Raw genomic sequence first — 23,893 nt, 5'->3', positions numbered from 1 at the left:
ACATTGTCCAAGGCGGAGAAAAATTACTCCACGACTGAGAAAGAATGCCTTGCGGTCGTCTGGGCAATAACGAAGTTTCGTCCGTACTTGTACGGGAGCCCGTTACGTGTAGTCACGGACCACCACTCGCTCTGCTGGCTTGCGAACCTGAAGGACCCGTCAGGACGCCTCGCTCGATGGAGTCTTCGACTACAAGAGTTCAACATGACAGTGGTCTATAAGTCAGGCCGCAAGCACAGCGACGCCGACTGTCTGTCCAGAGCCCCCGTCGAAACCCGTTCCGGCTGCAGCGACGACAATGACGACGAGTGCTTCCTAGGAGCAGTGAACCCCGACGATATGGCACGACGTCAACGGGACGATCCTGAGCCGCGCGCATTAATCGAGCACCTGGAAGGGGGCAGGAGTACCGTGCCACGTGTCTTCTCACGAGTACTGCCGACCTTCGCCATCCGACAAGGTGTACTCTACAAAGAGAACTTCGGCAACAACAACACACCGTGGTTGCTGGTAATCCCGAGTGACCTTCGAGAGGAGATCTTCCAAGCCTGCCACGACGACCCGACATCCAGACACCTTGGTTACAGCCGGACACTGGCCCGTATTCGTGAAAAGTATTACTGGCCGAAGCTCCCCAAGACCGTCTACCTATACACACGATCATGCCACGAGTGCCAGCGGTGCAAGAAACCGCCGACGAGGCCGGCCGGACTTCTGCAGCCCATTTCTCCTCCAACTACACCCTTCCAGCAGATCGGAATGGATATACTTGGTCCTTTTCCGCCTTCGATGTCGGGGAACCACTGGATCATCGTCGCCACTGATTATCTCACGCGGTACGCCGAAACTAAAGCTCTTCCTCCAGGGACTGCTGTGGAAGTCGCCAAGTTTTTCATCGAGTCCATCGTCCACCGGCACGGCACTCCCGAAGTTCTGATTACAGATCGCGGATCTTTGTTCATGGCCCAGCTGACGCAAGAGATCCTTCGTCTCAGTGGCACCGGCCATCGTCGAACCACTGCATACCACCCGCAGACCAACGGGCTGACCGAGCAACTCAACAAGACAATCGCCGATATGATCTCTATGTACGTCGACGTAGCGCACAAGACGTGGGACGAGGTGTTGCCCTACGTCACGTTTGCCTACAATACGGCGGTTCAGGAGACCCCTGTATTCACCCCTTTCCAGCTGGTACATGGTCGGAAGGTAACAACCATGCTGGACGGAATGCTGCTGCCCCATGAGCCATCTGTCAATGAGAGCGACGACGCCCAGGCTCTTGCTCAACGTGCCGAAGAAGTCCGCCAGCTCGCCCGACTCATGATGCAAGACCAGCAACGCGTCGACGCGGGCCGCTACAACCTTCGTCGCAGGGACGTTCACTTCCAGCCCGGAGACAGGGTGTGGGTGTGGACGCCCATCCGTCGCCGCGGCCTCAGTGAGAAACTGCTGAAACGGTACTTTGGACCATACAAGGTACTTCGTCGCCTCGGCGAGCTGAACTACGAGGTGATGTCCGACGGAACAAGAACATCATCACGCCGTCCACCACGACCTGAAGTCGTCCACGTCGTGCGCCTGTGATAGGACTGTGGATCTTATGTGTTTCAAGGGACTCTTTAGTTTGCCGTTCTTTTTATGTGCTTTGTTTTGTTTTGGGATGCATCGGGGCGATGCACTTTTTAAGGGGGGAGTATTGCCGCGCGCCAAGTAGGCAGCGCGGCCGTAGCCTAACGGTTATCGCGCTTGCCTCCCTCGCGAAGGGCCAGGGTTCGATTCCTGGCCGCGACTATGCAATTTTGTTAACACTGTAATGTGATGTTCTGGTGAAATCGAGAACCGTCTAGCTGATTCGAGGTCAGAATGTTCTACGCGTCGAACCTTCTACGTCGAATGCTCCAGATGCCAACGTGTGTACAAAAGCGGCTCCGCGGGCATGCCGGAGCCAGTCTCGCCCTAGCGTTCGACTCTGCTGCCACGCCGACTTAGACGCCCGCGACGCTCTATTATTATCTTTTGTAATCTTTTATTTTTGGCACAAGTTCGCCACATTAAACATTTATTTCTTCCTGTTTATTTATTGTTTTTTTAGTCACCACCCGTGACAATATAACACTCAATGCGAAAGGCAAAAAGAAACGCTTTTATTTATACTTCTTCAGAGGCGTGGATATTTGAGACCGCAATTTTCCACCTTGTAACTGTTTAAGAAACCTCGCTGTCAATATTTGTGCAGTTTCCGAACCAGCACCGCTGAAAAAGAGGGAACATTTTTTATATCATGTTTCTCAAACTCGTCGTGGGGAAACACCGAGAAATGTTAGCCAGCCGTCAATTTATGCTTTGTACGCGATTCTAAGCACCACGCAGAAGTTTTAAAGTAGGATCTCTCAATCACTCGTACTGGTCTGGTTTCGGTTTTCGGAGCGTAATATACGTTAAAAATAAGCATTAAGCAAAAATCTGACAAGGTTAGCAAAAAGATATGTCTGAATACATATAGTTGTAGTACATTTGTGTATACATGTGCGAACAACTTAAGACAAAACAAACACACGCGTATTCGCACTATATACTGACATAGGAAAAGCGCCTCATGCATCAGTATCAAGTTTACGTAGGTTTGAGCTGTTTGCAATTTGTGACGAGCTCTACTTATTTGTTTCCCGCCTGGTTACAATGGGTGTGCGTGCCGAATGGAATTGGTTGCTTTGAACGAGTCATCAGATAGCACAGTTTCAATTAATTTGAGCTTCACGTCAAAGAGTGGTTGGTAATTAACATCAGACTAAGAATGCTTGAAATGGGAAAGTGGCGCTTCATAAATGTGCTTTCTTTTTTATCTTCTACGGTGTTCGAAAGACTGCTCTTGCTGGCGATCCTCTCGGTTCAATGTGAAATTGGAGATATACAGAACTGGGCAGTGTCGCGGTACACAGGTATCCCGATAGAATCTTAGAGAACCTTTTGAGTGTCTGTATCTTTCTTTCAAGCTACATGTGCAATATGAATTTGTATCTCAGTCCTAAAAAAAGAAAGAAAAATCGATGTACCACTTGCATTGCAAAACTGTGACAGGCTTAGTTATCTCGTTACATTCGATGCCGAGTTTTAACTGTCCGATTTTTACCACAAATTAAAAAAAGAAAAACATATTTTTGGTGAACTCGCCCTATCCCCTTTACAAAAAAAAGGCCTAAATTCTATTTTAAAAACTGGTTCGGAGGAAAGTAGATTTTAAAAATTGCACAATAAGCTTTGCTCACGAACTCCTTCACTCTTTCCACAATAGCAAAGGGAACTCCAGAGAAGAGGAGAGTGGGGAAAAGGAAACCTCTAAGCATCAAGAGTAGGGTAGCTTATCTTCCTCTGATGGTGCAACAAAGAGAAGTTCAGCATTCTGCGCCCAATCTATCCACCCTAGGTGACTCAGGTCGAAAAGTTAAAAAGCACCATCACAGCTAAACCGGGTTTATTTACGAAAAATGTATTACGTAAAGCATGGTAGTTGGCATCTAGTCCCAATAGGTGTCGTTGGGGGCGACATTATATTTTCTCACCATTAAAGATGGCAGACTGTATTAATGCAGCAATCACTGCCTTTTTGAAAACCAAATCAGAAAGCCTAAAAGAACAGGCTGTGTATACAACTGGAGACTCATTGGTGCCGGACATTACTTTGTGGGGGCCCGCTCTGCCGCCGCCTGATTGCTACCAGACGCTGGCGGCCGAGGGCGGCTCAAGGGCGAGCCGTCGGCACCCTCGGTAGCCGATCGAGGCTGATAGTGGCCGGCTGGTGGCGGCGGCGGACGTCCTCGGGCCCCCTTCAAAGGAGCCCGACCCCCAAGGGCCTGGACGGCGTGGATGGGGAGCCGGGAGAACACCCACGTCGGGAGGAAGGCACCCGTCGGCCTGGCGCCGGGAAAAGGGGGTGCGAGGGAAGGACCGGCGGGGGGCTCGAGGGGTCAGTGGGAGGACGCGGGAGTGGTGCGACGGACGTGAAGGTGGACGGACGTTTGGATACCGTGAGGTGCGACCGCCGGAGAACTCAACAATGTGAGTGATTAAATGTTTATATGGAAAGTGGTGTTGTGTCACTCGGGGGTGTGGAAGCTGGACGGGGATAACCCCATACACTGGCGCCCAACGTGGGGCCCGATTAATTGTCCTTCTCCGGTTCCTCTTCCCGGGTGTCACCACTCTACTTGTGTTTAATTTTGGAGCGGGGACCAATTTGCCAAGGGTTCTGATTAGGCAGAGAGCTTTGACTTAAGTCGAGATGCCGAAGTCCAGGCGCGAGGGAAACGGAAGTTCAAACGGCGCGAACCAGCCGAGCAGACGGGAACCCACAGCCGCCTTTCCCCCTGAGGCTAACCCCGCAGGGGCGACTGCGTCGCTGGTTGAGAGTCCGACCATCGCGCAACCGCAGGCGCCTTCGGGTGCGGCTGAGCTCATGGAGCAAATGACAGCTATGTTCGCTACACTTACGCGGCAGTTAGCTGCGGCGCAGAGCCCGACTGCTCCCGCGCCGGTGACTCTTCCGCGTCCGCGGCTTACGATGGAGCTGCCCACGTATTCGGGTTACGCGGATGAGAGTTCTGTTCATGACTTCCTGTTGCGCCTGGGCACCTACCAAACGGCCGTTTGCGCGTCGGATGACACCGTCATCCGGCAGATCCTGCCAATCGCCCTTGTCGGGGATGCCGCCCGTTGGTGGAGGCTTCAGGAGCCTCCCTCATCGATGGCCGCGTTCCATGAGCGCTTCCGAAGCGAGTTTCTGCCGCCGGACTATGAGAGGCGCGTCCGCGAGGAATTAAACACGCGCACGCAGCATCCTGACGAGAGCCTTTTGGAGTACGTGCGCGCACTTCAGGAACTTTATTCGAGAGCAGACCCCGCGGCGAGTCACGCGGACCAAGTTTCGCGCGTAATCCGCCAGTGCCACCCATCCTTCAAGCCGTACCTTCGTGGGCGCAGCTTCGACACCCTGGAGGCTCTGGCTCGAGAGGCGCGCGTCGTTCAGGCGGACTTGCTTGCTGAGCTCCGCTACGCGCCGCCGCCTGGGCCGGAGGAATCGCTTGAGCCTAGCTGCGCCTGGGCGGGGTCCCAAAGCCCGACCCCCCGCGTCGAGGCAGCGTCGGTGTCCTCGGTTGTTAGGCGCGAGGCGCGAGAAGTCGTTTCAGCTCGCGCGCTAGACCCCTTCTCGTACGAGCAGAGACGCCGCGCCGGCCGCGAGAATCGGCCTTCGAGTTCGGTCGGGGCCAGCGCGGCCGGGGCGCGTGGTGTCGCGAGGCGGGGAGATAACGCGCCCCGTTTCGGTCGAGATGAAAGGGACGGGCGTCGCCAGAGTCCGGGCCGCCGACCCCTGCGTTGTTTCCGGTGTGACCAGCCTGGCCACATCATACGTAACTGTCCGCAGCTCGAGCGCGACGGTCAGCACCAGGGAAACGCCCGGGGCCAGCGGCGCTAACCGGATCATCCAGGTTCCCGCCGCTGGCCAGCGGCGAAAGGGAGGGGCGACGCGGTACCGTGGGGAAGCCCCACGAAGACGTGTCGCCGACATGTCCCACTGATGTCGCGGACGCGTTTGCCCCACTGGCATGTAGAGCCCAGACGGGACTCTCTGCCTCTGGACCTTACATGACGATTAACATTGCTGGGAGGGAGTTCTCAGCATTGATAGATACCGGAGCTACCCTTTGTCTGATCGGTGACGACGTGTACGAAGCATGCCGCGAGAGGAGGAGGAGTTTAAGACCGGTCGACATCTGCATGCGTTTGGCAACGGGCATGACGAGGGCTGAGGGGGCTCTGCGCCTTCAGGTCGAGTTTGACGGTCGACGTAAGAGGCAACGTTTTGTGTACCTTCGGGGTCTCACATCTCCGGTCATACTGGGGCGAGATTTCCTTTCTCGGGAAAGCATCATCGTTGACCTGCGGAACAATGGGTACCGTTACGACCCGTCTACTCCGCTGATACCTTTCGCCGACCCACCGCCCTGTGTTCCTTGCGCTCCACGTACGACGGCTCTCGCTGGGTGTCCCAAGCTCCAGCCAGAGGCGCTCGTCACGCAGGTTGGAGCGGCGGAATTGGAGGCCGTGCTCGCGTCTTTCGACGGCCCGACCGAGCAGAGGCATGCACTCGCGGACGTTTTGCGCCCCTTTTCGGCGACATTCACCGAACGGCCGGGCATGACTAACGTCCTTCAGCACCGGATCGACACCGGCGAAGCTAAGCCCTGGGGTTGCAATCCCCGGCCGCTTAGCGTTCACAAAAGAAACCTCCTAGACGCCGCCCTCGACGAGATGATTGACACGGGCGCAGTCAGGAGATCGAAAAGTCCTTGGGCTTTCCCGGTAGTTCTAGCTCCAAAGAAGGACGGGACAGCCAGGCTTTGCGTTGACTACCGCCAACTCAATTCTCTGACAACGAGGGATGCGTATCCTTTTCCGTCGATCGAATCCATCATGTATTCCTTGGGGAACGCCCGAGTGTTTACAACACTAGACTGCAGCAGGGGGTTTTTGCAGATTCAGATCGCTCCTGCCGATGTCGAGAAGACTGCTTTCACTTGCCATCGCGGGTTATTTGAGTTTACTCGCCTTCCCTTCGGACTGTCTAACTCGCCGGCAAGTTTCCAGCGACTTATGGACATCGTTTTGGGAGACGCCAGGTTTAATTTCGCAATGGCCCACATGGATGATGTTGTGGTCTTCTCCAAGTCATTCAGCGAACATCTCATTCACCTGACGATCATCCTCGGGCGAATGAGGGATGCGGGGTTGACGATTAACCCGAAGAAGGTACAGCTCGCTTCTCCGAAAATCGATCTCCTTGGGTTTGTGGTCGACGAGGGAACCTTGAAACCGAACGAGGAGAAGTTAAGGGCCATCCTTGATTTCCCTCGGCCGCAGGAGGTGAAAAGCCTCCAAAGGTTTCTAGGAATGATTGGGTTTTATCGCCATTTTATTCCCAACTGTGCCGAGCTAGCCCGCCCGCTTAACCAGCTGCTGCGCAAAGGCTCGAAGTACGTCTGGCAACGAGAACAAGAGGTGTCATTCATCTCTCTCACTCGCGCGATCGCGGCGACTGCCAGTTTGCGACTGCCGGACTTAAACTTGCCGTTTGTGGTGCAAACAGACGCCAGCGATTACGGCGTGGGAGCGGTCTTGTTGCAAGAGCACGACGGCCAATTAAGGCCCGTCGCCTTTGCGAGCCGCACACTCACGCCAGCGGAACGCAACTACAGCACCACCGAGCGAGAGGGAGTGGCAATTATGTATGCCCTGCATAAGTTCGATCTCTACCTGGATGGCGCTCTCTTTACCATCCAAACTGATCACAACGCTCTCGCCTGGATTCAGAGGCTGAAGCAACCAGCCGGCAGACTGGCCCGCTGGGTGCTCACTCTGCAGCGCTACGCCTACAAGATAGAGTATCGCAGAGGCACTGCGAACCAGGTCGCGGACGCATTGTCGCGCGCACCCGTGGAGACTGACCCGGGGGAACTGCCCCGGGCAACCCTCCACCCACGACAGCAAGCTTGCGGGAATGCAGAGGAAAGGGGCGAGAAGGAGAGAGCGCCCGGTCACGCGCCGGAAGCTGGTTCCAGGGGAGCCATCCACGCGGAGAGAAAGACTCGCGGCAATGCGAGCGGTGGCGGAAAAGGTGATACCCCGCCTTGTGCGGCTGTGTGTGATGCCACCAATGAACAGATGAACGCTTGGGGTACTGTTGTGAGCAGGGAAGAGTTGTTGGAAGCCCAGAAAACAGATGGTTTCTGTCAGCGAGTGTCGGAAAAGCTAGCGGATAACGCAGCAGACGCTGGAAACGCAGGCACGGGACAGCGGGTGTCAGAAACGCTGGAGGGCAACGCAGCGGACACCGGAAACGCGGGCGCGAGGATCGATAGAGAGATCGATACCTATCTGTTGGGTGAAAACAACTTGTTGCTCAGGTACATCCCCGAGATGGACGAACACGAGGGAGACCCATCCCCCTTCAAAATCGTCGTTCCGCGGAAGCTGCGGCGGAAACTGATGAGGTATTTTCATGACTCGGCCCTGGCAGGCCACGGGAGCGGCAAAAAGACTTACGAAAAGTTGTGTCGTGTCGTGACCTGGCCGGGAATGAGGAGGGAGGTACTTCGATATGCCCGCAGCTGTCCAGCGTGCCAAGTGGCGAAGCCCAGGGGAGGGAAGCCCCCCGGCCTGATGCAACCTGTCATCAGCAAGCGCCCTTGGGAGACGGTCGCGTGTGACATCATCGGACCACTGCCCCGAAGTCCACGCGGAAACCAGTATCTACTCGTCGTCACGGACCATTTCTCGAAGTGGGTCGAGCTTTTCCCACTCAGAAAGCTAGTGTCTGCAAGAATCTGGGAAAGACTGTTGGATACGTTTTGTCGCTACGGTTTCCCTGCTTCTCTGATCTCAGATAACGCGTCGGTGTTCACAAGTAAGGTCTTTGTGGACTCGTGCCGGTCACTCAATATCCAGCACAAACGAACAACGCCTTACCACCCACAGGCGAACATCACCGAGCGGGTGAACCGGAACCTGAAGGCGATGCTGGTGACACTCACCGGTAAGCATAAGGATTGGGACGCGAACATATCCGAGCTCGGTTTTGCAACCCGAACGACGGTAAATCGATCGACTGGACTGACACCCGCGTACCTTAACTTGGGAAAGGAGCTGACGTATCCCTTGGAAAATGGATTCCGAGAGTGTGGGCAGGCTGACCCCCGCCCCATCTCTCGCTACGCATCGGAACTCCGTGGCCGACTCGGGGACGCCCTCCGCACGGCCAGGGAGAACCTCGACGCTGCCCGGCTGGAGCAGGCCGCCCAGTACGACAAAACGCACCGCCACCTGGTTTACGCCGTTGGGGATCTGGTCCTTATGCGAACACACCCTCTCAGCAACGCGGCGCAAGGGTTTGCGGCGTCGCTGGCACACAGGTGGGAAGGGCCGTACCGGGTCGCGGCACGACTGTCACGTTTGACCTACCGACTTGCTCGCCTGGACACGGGCGAAGTGTCCGGCTCGGTGCACGTGGGCGACTTAAAGACCTACTGCCTCCGCGATCCTGACGATACTGACGGGGAGGCAGGCGGGACAAGCAACGCTGAGGAAAATCCCCGGAGATACAATCTCAGGGCCAAAAGGCACTAGTGTATCTCATCCATTAACCACCTCTTTTTCCCACACAGAATGTCTGCCAACGGCGGTGCACGGGGCCGACCCCACCGCGGCGAACGCCGAACTCAGCCCTGGACGACGGAGCGGGCTTACTACCCCCGCTCGAGGTCCAGGTCTGGTCGCGGGTCCCGGAACCGGGGGGGCGACAATGGGACGCCCGAGGACTTCAGGCGCGTCCGGTCGGGCAGGGGAGGGCGCTCGAGCTCCCACTCCACGCAACCGCCTCCGGCTGGGCCTAAACCCCTGGAGCAGGCCAAGAAGACGCGGTCGGCTGCTACATGGACGGTGGTCTCCGGGAGGGAGGCAGTCGGTTACGCGTCCCACGCAAGGTGGAGGGACCAGTACCGCCCCTCCCGCGGGGTCAACCCGTCCGAGGTGAGGCCACCTTTCCGGGGATTGACCATGGCGGACTGGGACGACGAGCCACCGGCCGTCTACACGGCAGAGGAGGAGGCGGCCCTCTGTCCGGTCTGCCACGTCTTGGTGGTGTGCCAGGAGGCCCACGCCGGGGGCAAGCTCCACACGGAGAGGGACCAACGGAAGAAAGACGCAGCGGCTGCGGCTGCTGCCACCGAGGAGGACATCGAGGCGGCCCTCAAGCTGCTGCGGAGGGAGCGGCCGGGGCTCCTGACTCCGGCCCCAGATTTGGTCCCCCCTGCCACGCCGATCCCGCGGGCCCTGGAGCTTCCGCCGCTGAGGCAGTCCGAGCCGGTCCGGCCTGCCGAGTTCATCGGCCCCTCCCCGACGGACTCATCTGCCACCGGGCCCGGAGGGCCTATCACTCGGACCCTGCCGTCGCCGTCCTTGATGGACGTTGACCTGGACTCTTTCTTGGCGGCGTCGGGGTCTGAGGAGTGAGGGGGGGGTGGTGTGGGGGCCCGCTCTGCCGCCGCCTGATTGCTACCAGACGCTGGCGGCCGAGGGCGGCTCAAGGGCGAGCCGTCGGCACCCTCGGTAGCCGATCGAGGCTGATAGTGGCCGGCTGGTGGCGGCGGCGGACGTCCTCGGGCCCCCTTCAAAGGAGCCCGACCCCCAAGGGCCTGGACGGCGTGGATGGGGAGCCGGGAGAACACCCACGTCGGGAGGAAGGCACCCGTCGGCCTGGCGCCGGGAAAAGGGGGTGCGAGGGAAGGACCGGCGGGGGGCTCGAGGGGTCGGTGGGAGGACGCGGGAGTGGTGCGACGGACGTGAAGGTGGACGGACGTTTGGATACCGTTAGGTGCGACCGCCGGAGAACTCAACAATGTGAGTGATTAAATGTTTATATGGAAAGTGGTGTTGTGTCACTCGGGGGTGGGGAAGCTGGACGGGGATAACCCCATAACTTGCACCTCTAAAGAGTCGAGCTAACTGAAAATATATATCACACTAATTGTCTACGTAGTGTTCGCTAGGAGATGATATACTGGTAAGCCGTTCTTGAAGCACACATCGAGTCGCTGTCAGTTGAAAGGTCGCAGGGTGTGGACCATTGTGGCCTGGATTCTGAGAGCGTAATCGGCTCTTCGACGTTCTTATAAACTGATGCCGAGATCTTATGGGCTACCGAGCAATGGTAAGATGTTCAGTACCCGGCACTTAATGCGTTTCTTAAATTGTTGGTGCTCTAGCTCCCCTAACTGACATGTTACCTTCTTTGCACTCATCAGAAACACCCATGCTCCCCAAGCTGCTTAAAAACTACGAGAAGAAAAGTATTTTGGGATGTCCTACCTCTCCATTATTTCCGCATGGGTAGCCAAATGGAGCGAAGTGGGTCTTTTCTTCTATTTGGTAGTAACCGTTTCTGGTGGGCACATTATTACGGCACGTTATGACGCAGTTCTTCATACTCTGAAAATATTTGTAGCAAGAACGGTAGTTAACTTCAAGTATATGTTGTGGGACAAATGTTTGATTACGTTTTCAATATTATTTTGACCTCAAATTGTGTAGAACATATGTGCACATAACCACAGATGCTACAGCAAATGTCTAAGGGTCTCCGAAAGCGATGGCGTTTTCAATTGAGATCGATGGTCAGCGAATAAGGAGGTGTTGACATATGTTATGCCTATGGGCCTCTAAGATTCCTTACTGGGTTAAAACAGTAAACTTTAGTCGTACTTGTATTATTTTTTATGGAAGATAATGTGTCGTGCAGTAGGTTCTATTTTTGATACATGTTTAGCGATTTCACGTCCGTTTATGTCTAGGTTTCATTTCCAACGGTCTAGTCCCTATATATGCAATACCTAAGAGGCATTTGAGGTAATGTGAATAAACAAATTTTAAACAAGTGTTTGTTCTTTCTTACAAAGACCAAAAATCGATATTGTACTTCTCCAACCATAAAGAACGTCGCTCTATGCGAGCCTGCGCTCTATGCGGGCCTTCATGACACAGCAGAGACATAATCGGCATTACTTGAAAGCTAACTTTTCTTATTGGAAACGTGTTTATTCGGGTACGACTCAAAAGTCCCCTCCCCCCCCCCCCCCCAAAAAAAAAAACAGAAAAAAAACGCCCGTACGCGGCAAAAAAAACCAAAGAAGTGTGCACGCTTCTAAAAAGCGTGAATTTTGCTGCGCGCGCCTGCGTTTTCAGTGAGGGCATCAAGCATACAAACAGCACGCCTTTCCTCCTCACCTCCCCACTATCCTCCCCTCCTCTTCCTTGTTTTCGGAAGATTGGCGATTGCCAACAACATTGGGGTCTTGACGACAGCCAGCAGAGCGTGTGACTTCGGATCCACGTGATGAGCACCCTTCAAGCCTCTCTCCAAGAACCCAAGTCATGAATAGCATTTCTCCCAGCCGAAAAAAACAAAAAAACAAAAAACAACGTTCGCAAGCAAGCAACGTTCGCAAGCGGGCCGGAACTGAAGGAAACCATTTATTTCTAGCGACAGCAAATGCTGTGGCTGCACAAAACGTGTCCTGTTTGGACAGACCTTCAGCATGCTGCGCGCATTGCCGAGAGGTAGGGGAGCGAATTTCAGGTGAGGAAAGGTATACAAAGGGGAAGAGGAGTGATGCTCACGGCCGATGAGTATTGCTCTGGGTTAATGCGTCGACAGAACGTCTCCGGTGTGATCAAACGGCCCGCAACATCCTTGGTGACGGTAAAAAAGTCATAGTCGGATTGTGTTTTCCAGCATTTCTCTCCACGTAGCCTGCGAATGAACAAGAATCGATCGTTATATGTTTTAAAATAATATATCAAAATCTGTGTGTGTCCAATGGGAGAAATGCGGATGTTTTTTATAATAATGCAATTAATCCAAAGGTGCAAGGGAGCTTCACTAGAATGATTAAAATATTCCATGGAGAAGAGGAACATCGGGGACAAAGGAAAAAAACACCACTCTTCAAACACAGCTAAGTGACTGGTGTACGACAGAAAAGGTCCGCCTGGTCCTGATATCGAATCAGGAAACTCTCTATTTCCAGTGGAGCTCTCTGCCAACTGAGCTAACCAGGGTTTAGGCGTCAGTAGAGCAAACGGGTTTATCAACTGCCGCCGGTCGAACAACACCAACAACCCTAGTGAAAAACAACATATAAGAACTGTGAAAATAATTATATAAGATATATAAGAACATATAGACCCCTTTCGGAGTAGAGCGCCACCTGTTGCACGCAACTGCAACTAGGTCCGCCGCCATCACGCAGGGCTCCCGCCAGAACAGCCTGCATCTTACCGCCTACAACTGTGTTGCTTACACTTTGAGTCCCAGTCTGCGCGCCGCATCAATATGCCATCGCACTGCTGCGTACCTTTGTGTACGCAGGATGGATACGTTGACGGAGACGGAAAAAAGGTTCGTGTCAGACAAGTTCTAAAGCGTTTAAAAGGAAAAACCGAGTCCTCGTGTTGTTTAAAAACTTTCGCGGGCTAGACAAGAAATCGATCTTATCATCCGTAAGCGGAAGCATCGCAAGTGATTATATGTTGTAGTAGTGTGGTTGTGTGTCGCGCCCCGTCTTTAACTAGAGAGGTACGGCCGAGGTTCAGTGCGCGGCTCGCATGCGCGAGCGACTCCCTCCTTCAGTGCTTCTCCATTGCAACCGAGGCCATTTTAGGTACTTGTTCGGTGTGTAGATGCAGGATTACTTCTTCCGCAAGTTAGTATCCTTTACTCACGCCGGTAAAGAGTTTTCCAGAAAACTGACGTCGGGTGGAGGGGGTGTACAGACTAAATGCAGTGTTAACCGAATCTGAAGATCACTCGAACCCGCCTTGCGATCGTGGGAACTATGGGAGTGGTGGCCTGAACAGGGTGCCAAGGCCGTACCGCTAGACGTTTAGGGACGTTACGCTACTAATCAGTTTGTAAATTTGTGATAATGCAGCCAAAGAGTTTATAGCATGTTCAACAATTGTTATTCTGTTCAACGGTTTTTATTCCTGAACACATTGTATGTTGTTCTTGGGTCGTCTTCTTGCTTCGGTAGCAGGAACCCTTGATGAAGGAACTTCCTGCACTGAATGAAATAAAAAAAAAAAAAAAAAAAAAAAAAACCGGTTTTACACTTCAAACAGCTGTGCGTATTTTCTGTGCAAATAAAAATCAGTTCCAGCACACTTTTTTTTTTTTTTTTTTTTTTTGCAATGTCGCATTTTGAGTGGGTTTGAACAAACGTGGTACGTTTACAAACTCCGTGAAATAAACCCAATACATCAGTGGTTCTGGAAAGTCTACTCTGTAGCTTTGTGAGGAATGCCACTAACCGCGTAATTTCGTAGTCTTCAAAAGGTTACCAAGGAAGGATTTTAAAATGGCCTGCCTGCCACCCACACCTACAAACTTTTCTGCTGTTCTGTACGATTTGCAATTGCGATTTCTCAAACACTCAAGGTTGTGACTCGTGAGGCATCTTTTGCAGTTACTGGTACGCGGACGTAAGTTTATTGGAGGGGTACGAAAAACGAAACGAGCGAGTTCTCGGCTGTCGCCGAACGACAAGCTCACGACGGGGGCAGCGTACCGGGTCGTTCGGAGTGGCCACGCTAAAAGCGCGATCACCATGATTAACTGTATTAAAATTATGGAATGTTACTAAAAAAATCAGTACAAAACAAGAAAGAACTTGCCTGGACCGTGAGTAGTTAGCCTTTATCGATGCGGGGGCCACGTATGCTTCGACGAAGAAGTTGTAGCTTCTTTCCATGCACCGGTCTGTGCCTGACCGGCTCCTGTGAAACTGCTACACCTCTCTGTCACTTATATGTAGCAGTTTCGATAGATCATTAGTCCAACACGTGATCGGGAAAACACCCGCAAAAGCCATAGCTCGAAACGCTACGGCGGCTAGGTTGCGCGCCGACCGGTCAAACGAGTCGAACCCTGCGTAATGGCGGCGATCACCCAATGTTGCTAGATGTTTTACTATTCCGGCTAAATTTTTTTTAGTGTTGCCAAAATTCCGAAATGGGTCTATAGGAAACGTTTCACAAGTTTCTTATATTTTTTATGTGGTTCTTATATATCTTGAATGATTCATATCTGTTTATTGGACGCAGAAAATTCTCATACAAATTAGATTTTTCAATACGGAAGGGTAAATGGCCAGCATATTAATGTAATTATAATAACGAAATTAATGCAAAGGTGCAAGCGAGCTGGAAAAGAATGGTGAAAATAATCGCTGTAAAAAAAGAGCAAGCTCAGGCAGCACCGAGTTCTGGGCCAAAACTTGGCTTGCGTCTGTAGCCAAAGTAGAGCCAAACCTGAGCTCCCTTGGCAACAGTCTGGGTATTTTGGCCCTAATTCGCCAAACATTTGCCAAACTTAGGCTTCACTGCCTAGTAGTTCGGCTGTCATCTGGAATCTTTGGGCCTAAATCGCCTAACAAATGCCAGATTTAGGGTTAGTTCCCTGTAGTTCGGCAGATCTTCGGCATTTTCGAACCAAAATCGCCACACTAATGCCAAAGTTAGGCTTTACTTTTGATAGTTCGGCTGTCATCTGGCCCATTCGGGCCAAAATTGCCACAGATGTGCCAGACTTAGGCTTACTACATTGTAGTTAGGTTGACATCTGGCATCTTTGGGCCCAAGTCGCCAAACAAGTGCCAAAGTTAGGCTTCGCTTCCCGATGCGATAGTCCGGCTGTCATCTGGCAGCTACGGGCCAGATTTGCCAAACAAGTGCCAGAACTTGGCTTATTGGCTTAGAGTTCGGCTGATGAGGGATTTGATGTACGCGGGTGGTCTTCATCTTAACTAAATATAAATCAAGTTTTATTCGGCTGGCAACTTTATCTTATTTTGGGTGTCTCTTGATTTCCTCAGTCCAAAGGTTGGCTGAGTGTTTTGACGCGGCTGGACCAAACTTTGCATACGAAAATTGTGCCGGATCTTGTACTCGCGCGTAAGCACACGCCAATATCGGCACGCGCCGTTAGACTTTTTCGGCATTAAGGCGCGTTCACTCCGGCGATGCGATCTAGTCGCGCAATAACTTCATCGCAAAAGCGACCATCGCGGGCAAAAAGCGACGGGATTTGAGCTGTCGCTTGCTGACCCGACTTTTTGCGATGCGCTCTTGTCGGGGGCAGGCCGAGGCAATCAACGGCGTTCGGAGCGAGAGTTCTTGAGAGGCGACTCGCCAACGAAGGCGTTGGACTCGCTCATCGCGCACGTCCGATTGATCATCTATTTTTTTTTGCGATGCGATTTAGTCGGATCGCGCGACTGCTTACATCCCCGGAGTGAATCCGCCTTTACAGGAAGTGCTGCCATTGAGCGTCTCCACGTCTCCACAAGAAATACCATTATTAGGCGGCGCATTGCAAAAGCGAACGTGGCTCTGTGCGTGTCTTGCATTGTGATTGAGCACTGTCAAATCCTAGCGATAACAAAGAGCAGAAACGACCGGGGCTCCGTGGCGCGGCTCCCGCATCACACTTGGGGAATGAGAATGAAATCCCGGAACTTGAACTATTTTAGCGTGTCGGCACCTTTTAAATATTTAGAAAGTGGAGACACAAAAGGGACGATACCGACAGGATTATCATCTTTAACAACATTTATATTCGGCTTCAAGCTCAAAGCCCGCCCGCTCCGTGGGAGTACCGGAAAGGGAAATCTTGGGGGAAGGGGAGGAAGCAGAGGAAGTGTACGCGATCCTCCTGTCCTGCGGGGCCAGGTATATCGGGCAAACGGGGCGATGCCTCAACGACCGACTCCGAGAACATCAAATGGACGCCGAAAGAGCTGCTTCGGATTCTAAGTACCCGATCATCATTCACGGGAGAAAATTTCCCGGCTGCGCTCCTAATTTCACCGGCGCAACAGCCATGGGAATCCAGTGGGAGCGAGACGGGAGAGCAACAATTGAGGCCTATTGAATGGCGACAAGCTCGCAAAACAAAGCACCCCTTCCATTTCGCTCTCAAGAAAGGAGATTATCTTTCTGAGTCCCACAATGGAAGCCGATCGCTGACAGACTAGGCAAGGCGACAAGGTCACCGGGAAAAGCGGCCTTTCCTTTTATGCGTTGTTGATGCCCCTTCGACCTCGCCTTTTGCAAATCCTCCCCAACTACTTTTGTGTCTTCGTGTGGCTTTCAGCGAGCGCGACAGCCGCTTTAGGCAAATCAAAAGGGTGGCGCCAAATGCGTAACCAGGCATGACCTCTCTACGTAGGGCGCGTACGACAAAAACGTTTGGACGAAAATTTGTCACATGATTTTCTCTGTCACGCTGATGGGATCTCTGGGGCTGTTGTTTTCGCCGTTTGCCTAGTTATAGAAATAGGCGGGCCACGTAGGTCCGGTTTTCGAACTGCGCTCTTCAGTGTTCTGTTGCTTTCGTGCGTTGCAGACCCGGCCGTGTTTTTTCGTCGTAAACGGTCGGAATACGTCTATGCCAATTTTTCGGTAACAGCCATTTTATTTCACCGAAGTTCGTGGAATTCTTGTGATTAGTTTGTTGGAAACGCTTCGACAAAACTGCTCATCGCCGACGACGAGACGTCAGTTGAATGTGCGCAACCTTCTTTCTCGAATGCGTTTGTGGGGTGCCTGAGTTGGATTATGCATCTATCAAGGATTACCTGATATCGCTCTTTTATTAGTAAGTACACTGAAAGCATTCTTCTTTTAGTAGTCTTGTTTTCTTCTCAATCTCCGCGGTTTTTTGTGTGATGAGTTTTGCTTGACATGAGGACAGTGTTAATTTTATTTTATAATTTGCTTTTCGTTTTACAGAAAAGTGTGGCCTTTGTAAATATGTCGCAAAAGCACTGTGTGTGATGATAATGGTTTAATAAACATCTGGGAGCGAAAAAAAAAATTGTTTATCCGTATATGTGATTGGATATGCAACAAATGATATGCAGCCTACACATACACGCACGACGTTCGGCCAATACGGACCAGACGCATCGTAGGGTATTCGCACAATATTGCACGGACGCTAGGCCGGGGCGAAACAGCTGTACGGCAATACCTGCCGGATATCAAACGGTGGTGCAAAACTGGACATTTGAGCGATAATGGACCGACTTTCGGCCGGCACTGGCACGATACTGCAAAGTATTGCCGTGCTGCTTGGGAACGGAGGTGATGACATCTTACCATCGTGTTTCCAACGCTTATTTAATTTAATTATCTTCTGGGACACGTGAAAGAGCACTTCTGTGACACACCAGAGATATTCGAAACTTGGGCAGGCCTCTCGGTTTTTTTTGACACTTTTGGCACTTATTTGGCACTTCAGTAGGTAACCAGAGAAGAGCCAAACTTCGGCATGCCCCGAATCGCCAAATTAAGATTTACTGCAATAGTTATGGCTCAAGTATGGCACTTACTTTGGCAGAACTGTGGCGCACCAAAGAAAAGCCAAACTCGGCATGTTCGAAATACCCAAATTAGGCGTTGCTTTGGCAATTAAGGCTCAAGTTTCTCACTTTGCCCCAAGTGCATCAGACCAGAGAAAAGCCAAACTCGGCGAGGCTGAAATACCGATATTAGACTTTGCTTTGGTAGTTATAGCTCAAGAATGGCACACTTCGGTACTCCTCTGGGGTACCAGAGAAAAGCCAAACTTTGCCGTGTCTGAAGTACCCAAATTATCCGTTGCTCTGGCAGTTATGGCAGAATTATGGCACCAACTTTGGCGCTCCTCTGGCGAACCAGAAAAACGCCAAACCTTGGCATGCCCCAAATTCCCAGGTTAGGATTTACTTTGGCAGTTTTGGCTCAAGTATGGCGCCAACTTCGGCGTTCCTCTGGCGGACCACGGCAACGCCAAACTTTGGCATGACCGAAATACCGAAATTGGGCGTTGCTCTGGTAGTTATGGCTCAAGTATGGCACTACTTTGGCACTCCTGTGGTGGAGCAGAGCAAAGCCAAACTTTGGCACATCCCAAATACCGAAATTAGGCGTTGCTCTGGCAGTAATGGCTGAAGTATGGCCCCAACTTTGGCGCTCCTCTGGCGGACCAGAGAAATGCCAAACCTTGGCTTGACCCGAATTCCCAGATTAGGATTTGCTATGGCAGGTATGGCTCAAGTATGGCACCAACTTTGGCACTACTCTGACGTACCAGAGAAGAGCCAAACTTTGGCATGCCTTAGGATCGCCCAACTAAGGCTATATTTAGGCACCGTACGTTGGCACTGATGAGTGTCATGGGGCAGAAACCTAACTGCGCCAAAGTTGGGCCCTTATGTTTGCCAGACCTTTGCTCAAGTTGGGCATTCCTCTGGCGTGCTACCTGAGAGAGGACAAAGGACAAAAACAAATCTCAACACAGCTAGGAGGAATTAACTGTGTTTGGAGATATGTGCTTGTCCTTTGTTCCCCCTTGTTCGTCTTCTCCAGGGAATATTTTCATAACGGATGTTTTCCTGATTCATGAGATTAGAATAATAATACAACATTAAAATTTTTAATGAACACACCTGAAGAAAGGAGAAAAGTATCCTTCCACTAGCGTAAGGCAGCCGATATACTAATGCCTCTTTAATTGGTGTAATTATCCAAAATGCGTGGCTACGAAAATTCTAAGGGCCGTGTCACACTGAGGCAACACGACGGCAACAGCAACACAACACGTTGTCCAACATTCGTGCAACTTGTTGCTCCCTTCCCATGCTGTCCGAAAACCCTGTCACATCGCGGCAACACTAGCACAACATGGATGACAACGAAAAAGTTACCTTGGTATGACAGCTTTCCTAAACAAAAACAGAAGCAACTTGTGTTTGACAACGTGTGCTGCTCTGATGACTGGCTGTGCGAATTTCGGGCCGACAACAAGACAACACAGATAGCTTTAAGGGCAGAGCTAGTTTTTTATCAACGTCCTTTTCTTACGAGCTTACTGAAATAAAGGCTTGGAAAACGTTATCCAACAATAATTAAGGCTGTCGTGCAGCTAAAATAGTTTTATGAATGTTTTTACTGCATAATTATGGCAACTGCTTGTCGAAATGGTCACAGCGGCGGTCGTGAACGTTCAGACTGGTGTTGAAATTGGAACTACCGATAGAACACCTAACATTACTGCTAGTGAAATAAAATGGCAGCTTATACTCGCCTGCTGATAACGTATAATTAATTTAACGAAAAAAACAAAGGTTAAAAATAAAAGCATTAAAACGACCGCTATGATAGTGAGTTCGTTTACACTAAGCAACCGACGGACGTACACTAGACTCTAAAAAGAGAGATTATTTGTCAAGTTTAATGGTTATTTGTCACGTTTAAAGTCGATATAATGGCCATAATTTGTTTATTTCGAGATTAACAGCACAACCACAATACTATGTATTGTCGTTGTGAACTTGCAGCCTCGTTGCTTCTCCAATGAGAGGTTAGCTGCAAGTTTCTTTCAACTATTGCTGACAACTTAAGGAACATAGTGCGCCTATTATGTTAACGCTTGCCGTCATTCGTTTCGTGGATTCAGCTACCCTTTAAGTGAACTACGATTTAAGTAACTACGATTGGAAGTAACATCCCCGTATACTGGCAAACGATACATTCACAATTAGGGTGAAATAATAGCATAGGAATTATCACGGGTCAAAAGAAGAATAAAAGTTCGACGATACCAGTGCCTAAGAAAGTTCAAGCAAATACTTACTTCAAAACAAATTGCATCTGCACCTCACTGCAATTCGAAAACGCGAAAGGCGGTCCACGAGGCCATTGAGGTTTCATAATGTATTTCTCTGGTAACTTACAGTCAAGAGCACCAGGATGATTCGGGATATATTCCAAGGGACCACTTCCATCGTGATTGCTCCCGAGCCTGCGAAAGTATTGTACATGTTAAAAAAACCATCTAATGCTCAACACTATAATCAGGGACAGATTACGAAATGCAAAGCAAGTCTTATTACGGTCACGCTTCTTATCGGCGCTTATCGCATTGTCCGTAGCGACGATAAAAGGCATGGGATTCAGTAAGGGTGACTAAAAAGCTCTTCCCGGGTGATACGCTGAGCACATGAGTTTATAATGGTAGTGACAAGATACTTACAAATGCCCGATTTCGTGGGCTATAGTGGTGAAACTATAGTAAATAGCAGGTTGTTCCTCAATTATTGCTACATTGATGCCTTTCACGCACACCATTGCTGCAAATGCGAGACCTGGAAATAATAATTCATCTGTTGCTTACTAAATACATTCAATACCGTTTTTTTCAAGCTGTAAGAATACGCTGTGATATGAAAATCCCCTTCTTTGGAAACGCAGCTATTTAGAATTATGAGACGGCAGCTTTAAATTTTAAAAATGAGCCGAGGCGTGACCGCTTGTGCGAAATTCTCAAATGCCTAGGAAACAAGTCGTATCTAGAAGTCGTGCGATGTGATTACAGGGAAAATTTGTTTTCAGAAAGATACAAGCAAAGCAAACATGCAAACAAACATCTACATTTATTTTTTTAGCGCAAAGCTAAATTACGAATAACTAAACGCTCAGTCTTCGGCCAAATGTAGCGCTCGGTGCTCGAACCTGATGCTAAAGTTTTAGAACTTTAGCATCAGGTTATTCTGAAAGATTATGAACAGTTTTAGGAAATTCACAATAGGACGAGAGCAGTCGACGAAGTCCAGCAACACACGAAAATGAGTGACGTCGGCTACCGAAAACAGGACTCCTCTTGCACGTGCAAAATTTAAAAAAAATTGCTTCTAACTTTTGAATCGGCAAACAGTGACTTTTAAAACTTTCGCATCAGGTTGTACCGTTAGAGGGCAATAAGTGTTGCGCAACGCGTAGGCTGTCTTGTCATGAAAATCAGAATTTTTTTGCGAACACACGTACACATGCGGCCTTAAAGTTTTACGTAGAATGAAAATGTACAGTCATAATTTGTAGTTGATTTTCCCGTTCGGTATTTTACAAAACTCACCACGAATATAAGGGAAATTTCCAAGAGATATTTGTTGAATGTGATTTTTATGTCCATCATCTGACGAAAACCCTTCTTGTCAAATTTTATTTGTGAATTAAGTAGCCAAAACTTGCTTTAAAAACATTTTGAACTTGACTTTCTGCAACTGCTTCATATCAAGCGATGTTCATTTTATGCAGCAAAGGCCATCTTCTGTAAAAACGGCTACCAACTTCCAAATCCCACTCAGTAATTCGTGTTACTAACTAGCAGAAACGGCGTATATCATTCGTTATTTGTTAGACGTCTCTCAGAAATAACTGGTTAAACTCCGATTTTCTCAAGATTCAGCATAAAGGTGTGGTCCGCAGCATCGTCTGACCCCGCTCTCTTACCGTCAACATCATTAGATAATTTCTTAGTCTCCTCGTCAGGCATCACTAAGCCGCGCCTGAAATGCAAATATGAAAATACTAATTATGCGTATTCCTGCTGATATGAACATTAATCACGTGAAAAAATAAATTTACATATAGCTTGTGCTTTTTAGGCTTTACATATCTTTTTTTTAGAAAAGCCGTGAAGGCTACACTTTTGCAGTCTCGGCAGGTGAGTTACACAGCGATGGGGACGTAACAGAGCAGCTGCCACGATAAGTAAGATTATTAATTAAAACTTGTCAATGAACGTTCAGGTTTGTAAGAAAAAACATATCATTCTAATCAAGAAGCACTAAGTTAGTCGATTTTAGAAAATTTTGGAACATTTAGGAAGGGTTATGGCGCGCTGACGTTACCACCCGTAAAATCGATGCAAGGTTCTCGGATGAGAATATAATCTTCTGCGTTTACCCGTCACCAGCCCTGCCAATCTAAAAAACAAGATTTTGAACGTAACATTTTCCCGCGGCCCTTACCACGCCTTTCTCTAGGCCATCGCTTTGAACCAAACGTAGAGAAAGAGAAAAGGATTGTGCATCAAGAAAAGCATAAGCTTTTTTTGTATTTAGAACATTAAGATACCGCAAGAAATATTAAATATCTGCTAAACACATTTACTATACATATACAATCAACAAAATTGAAGACACTTAACCTTTGCAAGAGAAATATTGTTTCCAGGAAATTGTTTCTTAATGTCTGCTGACAGAAAATTTTAAAACCAAAACTGCGATGATTGCGACAGCCTAATACTGACAATATGAGATCACTAGGGTTCGCATAAATAAAGGACTTTGATATTATCGGAAATAATACATGAATAACTTGTAGCATGCAGCGCATATTAGCCGAAATTATGCACCTCTACCCCTCGTTTTGAGGGGCAACAAAACTTTTTTACACGTCTCTTGTCACCTTGCCGCAAAGTCCATTCAAGCGGCGCATAAAAAAGAGAGCATGTTACAATTTTGGATTGATATGCTATTCACACAAGCTTGCTGGCACGAGTCCGACAGAAGTACGAGGGTAGCAAAAGTGGCGATGCAGGCGAGTTTGTTCATCACTAGGTACGGTAAATACAGCGCAGAGAAGACCGGTGGCTTCGCTGCGTTTCCATAGGAGCTAAGCCTTTTTCTTTCTTTACTTTTTCCTCAGGTAGGTTCGCTATTTGCAAATTTTACAAACAGAAATGCACCATCTGTGGGCAGCGCTGCACAAAATTGTAGCGCAATAGGTTAAGAAACCAAATTTTGCGGTCGATTTAAAGAGCCTAGCCTCTCCTTGAATCCCCCTGTAGTAATACCCTTCTGGCCTCCTGCAAGGTTTTGCCACTTGCCTGCCTGAATCCGTAATAGAAGATCATGTGGCCACTTCTTGCGGCCACGAGTAGAAGGAGCAACTGTGCTCGTTTCCGTACAAAAAAAAAAATTATACGACTGCTTTTGTATTGAAGTAAAAGCTAATCTGTGTTTTGGTGAGTTATGGAAGTCAAATATTTGATCTAAGCAGTGCGTAATTTATTGTAAGCCCGAAAATTGCGACCGCCTTAATCTATCACATATCCTTCGGGAGCATTGAATCGCCCTAAGGAACTAGGATATGCTATCTCTGCCTCAACCGCACAACTAGACCTCAGGAATTACGTGATCTTGCTTACCCAACGAGCATCAGGTAGAAATCAGCAGGCCTTTTGAACGTGGTGTTTATGGTGAATTTTCCAAAGGCTTTTAGTGAGTCATACGCTGAGACTAAATTATCTTCTTCCACAATGAAATACTCATCTTCTTTCGTCTGTAAACATAAAGAGTTAGACGAAAATATTCATATTATATTACTTTCTCAATCATAAATTAGACCGCCATTGAAAAGGGCGCTTGGTTATCATCAAAAAGTAGTACTTTCTAGA

At 49.8% G+C, this 23,893-nt stretch overlaps 1 protein-coding gene across 1 annotated transcript in view; it reads right to left on the bottom strand.

The window, feature by feature from the left end:
- Positions 1-2,127: 2,127 nt before the first annotated feature.
- LOC115316311 (venom metalloproteinase antarease-like TtrivMP_A) overlaps positions 2,128-23,893 on the bottom strand; it is a 36,447-nt gene continuing 14,681 nt past the window's right edge. Inside the window, exons 8-14 of the mRNA XM_040212251.1 lie at positions 23,645-23,778; positions 21,943-21,998; positions 20,687-20,798; positions 20,288-20,455; positions 12,229-12,361; positions 10,921-11,040; positions 2,128-2,256 (exon numbers count right to left, since the gene is read on the bottom strand). Coding sequence (XP_040068185.1) covers positions 2,209-2,256; positions 10,921-11,040; positions 12,229-12,361; positions 20,288-20,455; positions 20,687-20,798; positions 21,943-21,998; positions 23,645-23,778 — 771 coding nt within the window. The 3' untranslated portion in view covers positions 2,128-2,208. The remainder of the gene's footprint in view (positions 2,257-10,920; positions 11,041-12,228; positions 12,362-20,287; positions 20,456-20,686; positions 20,799-21,942; positions 21,999-23,644; positions 23,779-23,893) is intronic.

The sequence above is a fragment of the Ixodes scapularis genome, unplaced genomic scaffold (assembly GCF_016920785.2).
Source record: "Ixodes scapularis isolate PalLabHiFi unplaced genomic scaffold, ASM1692078v2 PGA_scaffold6__148_contigs__length_123643588, whole genome shotgun sequence".
NCBI classification, from domain to species: Eukaryota; Metazoa; Arthropoda; class Arachnida; order Ixodida; family Ixodidae; genus Ixodes; species Ixodes scapularis.
This window is presented reverse-complemented; position numbering and strand designations above follow the sequence as displayed.